An 8834-nucleotide genomic window follows, 5' to 3' on the forward strand; every position below is an offset into this window, starting at 1 on the left:
GGGAGACACATGGCTGAGCTGGCAGTGGTGGCAGGGCAGGACATCCTCATGTCCTACCCACTACAGACACCCCCATCTTCAGGAAGCTGAGGAGCCTCTGCTGCCATGTGCCCCCAAAGCACCAAATGCCCAGGATGGGGCTGAAATATGAAGACAGAGGTGCCTCTGAGACCCGCCCCCCCCAAGACACCATCAAGACTGATGAAAATCTCACCAAAGACCTCCCTGAACTGGGCACACAGCTCCAGCCTCAGGGCTAGGAAAAAAATGTCCCCAAGAATTAGGCATTTTGGAGAGGAATGTCTAAAAGAAACCCAAAAGAAGAGAAGATTCTGTTGAGGTTATTAGCATTATAACTGTGCAAGGGACAAAGGAAAGGAGCATTCAGCCTGGGGAAACCCAAAGTAGAGGGTAGAAAGCATACAAATCCCAGCAATGCTCAGTCCAGCTTCAGTGGCAGTGATGGCTGTGCTGACTCATCACTGTTAATTATTCTCATCATCCCTAATTGGTGTTTAGGGGCGAGTGGGGCATTTTTTCCTGCCAGAGCCCCCAGAGTCTGAGAAAACAGGGTGCAAATGAGGTGATCTTAGTTCAATCTGCTGGAATAGGTCCCGCATGGGGGTGATGTTTACCCTGGCAGTGCTGGGGTCAGTGCTTTTCTGCGTCCCCCAGCACAGGCTGGTCACTGGCATGGATGCGCATGTGCGGCTGAGGTTAGATCTGGACCGGAAGCTCTTGCCGCAGGTGGTGCAGGGGAAGGGCTTCTCACCTGTGTGGACAAGGCGATGCTGCCTGAGGGAGGCCCTGTGAGTGAAACACTTGCTGCAGTCACTGCAGACGTAGGGCTTCTGGCCGGTGTGGATGCGGCGATGATGGAGCAGCTGGGAGTGCTGGCTGAAGCTCTTGCCACAGTCGGCACAGGTGAAAGCCTTCTTGCCAGTGTGGACATCGAGGTGCCTTCTGAGGGTGGCACCATGTCTGAAGCTCTGGCCACAGGCAGTGCAGCGGTAGGGCTTCTCCCCAGTGTGGATGAGGTGGTGCTGGAGGAGGGTGGAGCTTGTAGAGAAGCTCTTGCCACAGTCAGCACAGCGGTATGGCTTTCTGCCACTGTGAGTGTGGTGGTGCTGTGTGAGGGCATGGCTGGAGCTGAAGGTCTTGCCACAGTCAGCACAGCGGTACGGTCTCTCCCCTGTGTGCATCTGGTGGTGTCGGGTGAGGTTGGAGGCCTGGCTGAAGCTCTTGTCGCAGACAGCACAGACATATGGCTTCTCCCCAGTGTGGATCCGCATGTGCCTCACTAGGTCTGAGTGCCTGGCGAAGCTCTGCTGACACTTGCTGCAGGGGTTGGAGATGACTTCAGTGGCTGCTGGCTTCTCTCTGCTGTGCAGCTTGTGACCCTCAGAGAGGTCATTGCTGAGGTCGTGGTCTGCCCTGTGGCTCAGACTCTCACTGGAGGTGCCTGGATTGCACGGCCTCTTGCTGGTGTGGCCACAGCGGTGTTGTGAGACTTGGGAGATATGGCTGAAGGTCTTATCACAGTCAGTACAAGCAAAGGGCTTCTTGCCACTGTGGGCATTCCAGTGGGTAATGAGGGTTCTGCTCCAGCAGAAGCTCTTGCCACAGCCACCACAGCAGTAAGGTTTCTCGCCAGTGTGGACGCGGCGGTGCCGGAAGAGCTGGCAGCTCATCTTGAAGCTCTTGCCGCAGTCGCTGCAGCTGAAGGCTTTCTGGCTGCTTTGGATGTGCCAGTGAGCGATGAGCATCGAGTTCTCCTGGAAACTCTTGCTGCAGGCACAAGAGATGTGTGGGCTCTCGCTGGTGTGGACACGGCGGTGCTGGAGGAAGTTGGAGCCACGATGGAAGCTTTTGCCACAGTCGGTGCAGGCAAAGGGCTTCTTCCCAGCGTGGCCATGCCAGTGGGCAATGAGTGCCAGGCTGCGAGTGAAGCTCTTCCCGCAGCCAGCACAGATGTAAGACTTCTTCCCGGGCTGGACACAGTGGTGCTGGATGAGGTTGGAGCTGAGCCTGAAGCTCTTGCCACAGTCACCACAGACAAAGGGCTGGGCACCACGGTGGGGGCAGCAGTGCTTCATCGGCTCTGAGCTTGTTGGGGAGCTGTGTCCACATTCAGGACACTGATTTGGCTGCTTAGATGGCACACAGGGGGGTAATGCGGCTTTGTCTTTCTCCTTCCCCTGCTCTTCCTCATCATACTCCTTCTTGTACTTGTCATTGTCATCTTCCTCCTCTCCCTCCTCATCTTCCTCCTCCTCTTCCTCCTCATCTTCTTCCTCTTCTTCTTCCTCCTCCTCTTCTTCTTCCTCCTCCTCTTCTTCCTCCTCCTCATCTTCTTCCTCCTCCTCTTTTTCTTCATCAGTTTTGTCTTCCTCCTTTTCTTCCTTGGGGCTGCACTTTAGATCCTCCAACTTTGCTAGGTGATTCTTCTCCTTCAGGCTTTTATCCAGGTTCTTCTGGGTGGTCATGGTGGAGGGGGAAGGGGAACCCCTGTGCCCTCAGGCAAGGCCCCAGGGACCAAGTGATAAGAGACAGATGGGTGGACTCTGTGTGTGTCTGGACACAGAAATAGCCTTTGACACCCAACACTTGCATGGGTGTGGGGGGTCAGACACTGAGTTCCTATGCTGAAGCCCCTGGTAGCTATTTAGTGGGGGTCATCTACCTTGTTCCTGAGCCCAGCAGCAATGGCAGGTCATTTCCTGGCCCAGTCCCTGCCTTCTGATCTCCCCCACCTCAGATAAAGGAGGTGGTGGTGCTGACCCAGAAGCCCAACCCTCCCAAACCCCTCCCACCAACCCAACTCTATTCTGATGAGAGCAGGGGAGTTCTGTTCAACTGGGCAGATCTGCAAGCCCTTCCCAAAGGAGCAGGGGTGATGGAGAAAGAATGACAGGGCCCCACCCAGACAGAAGCAAAGGGCTCAGACAAAAGGACTGATCTACATGGGGTGGCTTTGCACTGCCCACAGTCCTACAGGAGAGCCAGGCCTTGCTGCAGGCAGCTTCAAAGACCAGCAGCACAGGCACAGCAGACAGGCAGTGCTCCTGAAGTTGGGATGGATGTCTTCAGTAGAGATGCAGCTCCTTCTCAAGCAGATAACCTCCAGTAGACATCTGCAGGGCAGGCCCATGAGAGAGGGGACTGCAGGCAGCTTCTCCCAGGCCTTGACTGCAGTTTCATCCTGATGGGAGATTAGAACATGCTTTACAAGATGAAACTTTCAGGGGTAAGAGGAGGAAGCTTAAAAGGACACATGCAAGGTTTTGTCAGAAGGAAAAGGGTTAACAAAGGTTCTAGATTTCACAGCCAGGGGTGGGGAGTGGGAGGTGGTATCACACCTGGGTAAGCACTCCTTATTCCCAAAAGGTAACAGGAGCATGGAGATAAAGGAATGGTAAATTTCTAGCTTCACATGTAAAGTTAGGAGTGACGAAATGACTGCCTGACTTTGCATACCAAGCAGTAACAGAGTCACACAATGTTAGGGGCTGGAAGGGACCTCAAAAGACCGTCCAGTTCAACCCCCCTGCAGAGCAGGATCACCTATAGCAGATCACATAGGAACTCATCCAGGCAGGTCTCCAATATCTCCATAGAGGGAGACTCCACAACCCTCCTGGGCAGCCTGTTCCAGGGTTCTGTCACCCTCACAGTGAAATTTTTTTCCTCCTGTTTCCATGGAACTTCCTCTGCCTCAACTGCCACCCACTGCCCCTTGTGCTGTCCTTGGGCATCACCCAGCAGAGCCTGGCTCCAGCCTCTGGGCACTCACCCTTTACATATTTATAAACATCAATGAGCTCACCCCTTGGTCTCCTCCTCTCCAAGCTAAAGAGTCCCAGCTCCCTCAATCTCGCCTTCTAAGGAAGATCTTCCACTCCCTTAATCATTTCTGTGGCTCTGTGCTGGACTCTCTCAAGCAGTTCCCTGAGGTCCTTCTTGAACTGAGGGGCTGTAACAGGAAAGGGTTAACTGAAGTTTGATTACAAGTATCCAGCTGCCTGGGGATGTCTGGGAATCATTGGTGTTTGATTAGAAGCTCCCAGCTGCAGGATAAGAGTAAGGAATAACATGTACCTCCAGGTTCCTCTGCTTACAAACTAAGCAGGGATAGGAAGAATGAATGTGTTGGCAGCTGGAAACAGGAAAAGCAACTCCACAAAAGCAGCCTCAACAGAAGCCAGAGCTGAGACAGCAGCCCAGCTCCAGCCTCCACAGCTTGCTTCAGTTCCTGCTCCACTCACTGCTGCCCCTCTTCCAGCTTCAGCTCCAGCTTAACCACCTCCACTCAGCAAGAGAGTGGCTCCTCCCTCACCTCCCTGTTAAGGGAATCACGTCACAGCCACAGATCCTCTCTCCAGCAAGGGGACAGGAAATGACAAAGCTCCATGGACACTTTAATTGCTTCAGTGTCACACTGTAGACAGACCCATCACTGGTCAGGGGGTGGAAACTACAAGTAGCAATACTGGGCTCAGAGCAAACACTGCTCCACACTGCTTTTGCAGTACACTCTGGTTAGAGTATGGTTGTATGCCTTACATGCTTGTGTCGTGCTCATACAGTGCATGTGGTACATGTAACTCACTGTGCTTGTGTGAGACAACCTAACCCACATGGGATAAATCTTAACAGGGGGAATTTATGCCTGAGGTCTTTCTTTGCCCAAAGTCAAGGGGGTGGAATGTGGCAAAGGCTGCATTAGGACATTGAGACTCTTGAACGTGTCCAGAGAAGGGCAACGAGGCTGGGGAGGGGTCTGGAGCACAGCCCTGTGAGGAGAAGCTGAAGGAGCTGGGATTGTTTGGCCTGGAGAAGAGGAGGCTCAGGGCAGGGGGGTTGGAGCTAGATGATCCTTGTGGTCCTTTCCATCCCTCACTGATTCTGATTCTCTCTCTCTTTTCAGTGCTCACACATTGAACATCCATTTGGGTTCTGTTTAAAGTCCCTGCACTTCAGCCCATGTGGCATTGTCACCTGTGGGTTGTAAAGCAGCACCCCAGGTAATGCACTGAGCCATAATTGGTGAGTGAAAATTGGTTCAAGCCTCTTTGAAAGGTTCTTTGAATTGTTTGTGCCTGACACCCAGCCTCACCAGCTGCATTCAGCTGCCAGGTGTCTTGTTGAGTCGCTCCCTAGTGGACAAAGGGCAGACTGCACCCCAGTTCTCTCACTGAAAAGCTCTTTTAGTTTTCTAATTTGGTTCCAAATTCTCAAACTGCAGCACTTTATGGAATTATAGCCATGACCACACACTAGAAACTGCATGTGGATATGGAGTGTTGAAAGGTTGATAATGTCAATAGTAATAAGTAATTAATATTATTAATACTTCATATTTGATAATTCATCCCAATAACCATGACATGCAGTCAGCTTTGGCCTGGGAAACAGTGTCCTGGACTAAACCAGCCTCATTATCATGCTACAAAGCACAGCTCCTAGCTGGGAGACCCCTGCCCAGAATAAACCACCCACCCCCTGTACACACACAGGGAACTGAACAGCAGCTGGAGCGTGAATGGAAGCCAGCAAGAGACTGACCAATGGAGCCTCAGCAGGTGTTGTCATCAGGCATAGCTCATGCCCTGCACTGGATCAGCATCCACCAGGAATTTCAGCTGTGTGTTGTCTTTGTGGCAATGCCCTCAGCACCCCAGCTTGTGCAGCTCTGTACTCTAGCAATGGCTGCTTGCTAGTGCCAAACCCACCCTGCAGGAGTTTGATTCCTGATGTCGCTGACAGGATGACATCAGGAGCTGCACAGGGCCTGCTCCTGCCCCCCTCCAACCACTCAGGCTCCTGATGAACCCTAAATCACTGCACAAAAAAGATGCTTGCCCCAGATGAACCACTGACATGGCCACCTGTGATGTCACAAAACGTTGCAGAAGCCAGCCCCAGGCTGCCACAACACCGACTCAGGCAGAGCCAGGAAGGATGCTACAAGGAAGGGCAAATGTCACCTGAATGCCTCTGGCCTCTCAAAAAGTCACCCAACTGGGACAAACATGCCAGGGGCTGCTCCTGCTCTAACACCAGCTCAGGCCCCTGAGGCACCCTACACTGCTGCCCACAGATGCTGCTCACCCCTAACCTCCCACTGAAGCAGCCATGTTTGACATCACAAAATGCTGCAGCTGCCAGGTGCAGGCTCTTGCTGGATCAGGTCAGGCTGAATGAACTGGGATGGCACAGGCATGGCAATGTCAGCTCTAATCAGAGCCCCTGAGCTTTCCCAAAGGAAATGTGCAAACATATGGACTGACTCCATGTAAGCCTTTGGGGTGGCACATGGAGCCATGTGGGAAGAACCAGGACTGTTGTCAACTCAAGGAACAGGTATTAAACATGGGGAAGAGATACTGAGGCTGCTGGCAGCAGGGCAAAAGCCAAGCAAGGCAGCCACAGTGCACTGCAAAGCACACCAGAAGGGGAACACCAGTCAAGAAAGAGGCAATGGACTGGCAAACAGCTCAAAGAGTGGCCAGGGAGGGGAGGAAGGTGGCAGAGTTTGATCCCAATGGTAAACTCTCAATTGAGCAGCAGAAATGAATCAAAGACCTCTTAGGGACTAGGGTAGGAAAAGGCTGGGCCAGGACACCGGATGGGAAGTTAATCACACCTACAAACCTGTGGGCTTCTGTTCAGGTGCAACAGGCAAAGACTCATTGGGGAGTGGAAGCCCTGTGTGGAAACTTTGTTCAGGAGTGTCTAGCACGAGAATTATCCACCCCAGGAGAGCAGGTAAGCAACAGTGAGAGGAGTGCCTGAAAGCTAACCCCAGGGTAAGGAGAGGAGTTAGGCTGGCACAGATTAGCAAAGGAAATGATCCAGGACAACAAATGGATGTCACTGAGCTCCCAAGAAAGGGGGATCCAGGTACCTGTTGGTACTCACTGACAACTCCCCTGGCTGGCAGGAAGCATTTCCCTGTGGCACAAACAAAGCTCCAGAGGTTACTAAAACAGTGTTACAAGAGGCAATGCCTTGCTCTGGGGCACCTGCTGCTGTTTCCTCAGACATAGGACCTCATTTTGTGGCCAAGGTGCTACAAGTAAGTAAAACCTTAGGGATGGATTGGCAACTCCACAGCCCCTATAATCCACATTCCAGTGGGCAAGTGGAGAAAATAAACCATTTAATCAAAACCCAGACAGTCAAAACTGGGCAGGAAGCAAACCTCCCTTAGCCACAAGCATCACCAAGAGCCCTGCTGAGAATTCAAACCAAGTAAAGGACAAAGGAGGGGTTGAGCCCATTTGAAATCCTGTTTGCAAGGCCTCATGCAGTAGGAGCTATGGACCCCTCTGAACCAGGGCCATTCAGAGGCAATGTTGAACAAGGAAGTTCAGCAGATTGATAAGAGCCTGAGCATTGTTACCAACCAGGTGGCTGCAACCCAGGTGAGAGGGTTAGACAGACCAGGCCCTGATGTGGAACCTAGAGACTATGTCCATGTCAGATCTCATTCAGAGACCCCTCTGCAGCCCAAGGGGACAGGACCATATCAGGTGTTGCTGACAGCCTTCACAGCCATTGAAACCAAGGAACCAGCTGCCTGGATCCACCACACCCCAGGCAAGAAGGCTTCGGTGGGAGAATGGAAACTCCAATCCCAGGGCCCCCTGCAGCTCAAGCTGCATCGATAGTTGTGGCCTGTTTGATGGTGAACACTGCTGAGGGATGGGAAGAAAATAGATACTGAAATGTTAGACAGGAACTGGATTTGCAAACTAATCTTTCTAACTGCTGGAGATGGACCCAGCTGCCCCCAGGCCAGATGAGGACCCTGCTATTTGGGGAAGCTTCAAGGAATTGGATTTGGCAGCCACCAGTCTGGGTGACTACATCTGATAGTTGTTTCCAACATTGTCAGCATGGGAACTCCTCCTCTCCAACCTAAGCCTATCCTGGCACAATTTCAGGGCAATTTCTCTCCTTCTAGCACCTCAAACCAGGCAGAAGAGCCCAACCCCCACCTCACTGCAGCCTCCTTGCAGGGAGCTCTAGACTTGCAGAGCACTGCAATTGCTTTGCTGACTTGCAGAAATCATTTCCTTCCCTTCCCATCTCATTGCACAGCAAAGAGCAGCTACCACCAGCCCCAGGCGCTCCCAAGCTCAGGCTCAGCACAGCACCCATGCCTGACACCTCCACGGCACCCAGCACACAGCCTGCCCACAGCTCCCCCCGCGCCTGGCCCTCAGCCCAGCCGCTGCCCTTCAGCACAGCAGCCGCCCGGCACCTGCCACCACAAAGCCTCCAAACCTCCAGGGCTCCCCCACACACCCCCACAGCAGCCTCTGCTGCAAGCCACACCCCACGCTCACCACCACCTCTCCTGCACACAGCAGCCCCCACAGCGCCGCTGCCACCTCAGCTCTGCTGCCAGCCCAGCCCCCAGCACAGGGACACAGGGCCAGGGACAGCCCCTGCAGCCCACCAATGGCTCCGCCTGCAACACAGCAGCAGCCAAAGAGGGCCTGCAGCTGCCCCCACCAGGGGGAGGCAGCAGCACAGCACCACAAGGAACCCACAAACACACCCACCCCGACCCCACCCCACCCACGCACCCACAAACCCACACACCCCTCCCACAACCCCATACCCACCCACGCACCCACCCCCAACACCTCTGCCCTACCCCACACACACCCCCACAGACACACCCCCCCCCACAGCTCCCCACACCACCCCCAACACCACACACCCCCACAGCTCCCCACACACTGCCCACAGACACACACAGCTCCCCACAACCGCACCCACCCCCTCGCACCACCCCACCACTCCCCACTCCAAGCCTCACC

General features: G+C 53.7%; 1 protein-coding gene across 1 annotated transcript; it reads right to left on the reverse strand.

The window, feature by feature from the left end:
- Nucleotides 1–515: 515 nt before the first annotated feature.
- LOC137454436 (zinc finger protein ZFP2-like) lies at nucleotides 516–2789 on the reverse strand. The gene is made up of 3 exons (XM_068164475.1): nucleotides 1799–2789; nucleotides 1610–1726; nucleotides 516–1318 (listed from the first exon to the last, which is right to left on the reverse strand). Exons 1-3 carry the CDS (start codon nucleotides 2484–2486, stop codon nucleotides 516–518), a joined length of 1608 nt encoding a protein of 535 aa, XP_068020576.1. The 5' UTR covers nucleotides 2487–2789.
- Nucleotides 2790–8834: the final 6045 nt, after the last annotated feature.

This window comes from Melanerpes formicivorus, unplaced genomic scaffold (genome assembly GCF_026170545.1).
Source record: "Melanerpes formicivorus ecotype bairdi unplaced genomic scaffold, bMelFor1.0.p_v2 SCAF_80, whole genome shotgun sequence".
Classification (NCBI taxonomy): Eukaryota; Metazoa; Chordata; class Aves; order Piciformes; family Picidae; genus Melanerpes; species Melanerpes formicivorus.

What these genes read in the sequence shown, in the direction of transcription:
- LOC137454436 (XM_068164475.1), bottom strand. Translation starts at nt 2,486, where the DNA reads ATGACCACCCAGAAGAACCTGGATAAAAGCCTGAAGGAGAAGAATCAC. An exon ending in CGAGAGCCCACACATCTCTT is followed by an intron (nt 1,727 to 1,798) that starts GTGCCTGCAGCA and finishes GCAGCCAGAAAG; the next exon opens with CCTTCAGCTGCAGCGACTGC. An exon ending in TGGCTGTGGCAAGAGCTTCT is followed by an intron (nt 1,319 to 1,609) that starts GCTGGAGCAGAA and finishes AGCAGAGCTTCG; the next exon opens with CCAGGCACTCAGACCTAGTG.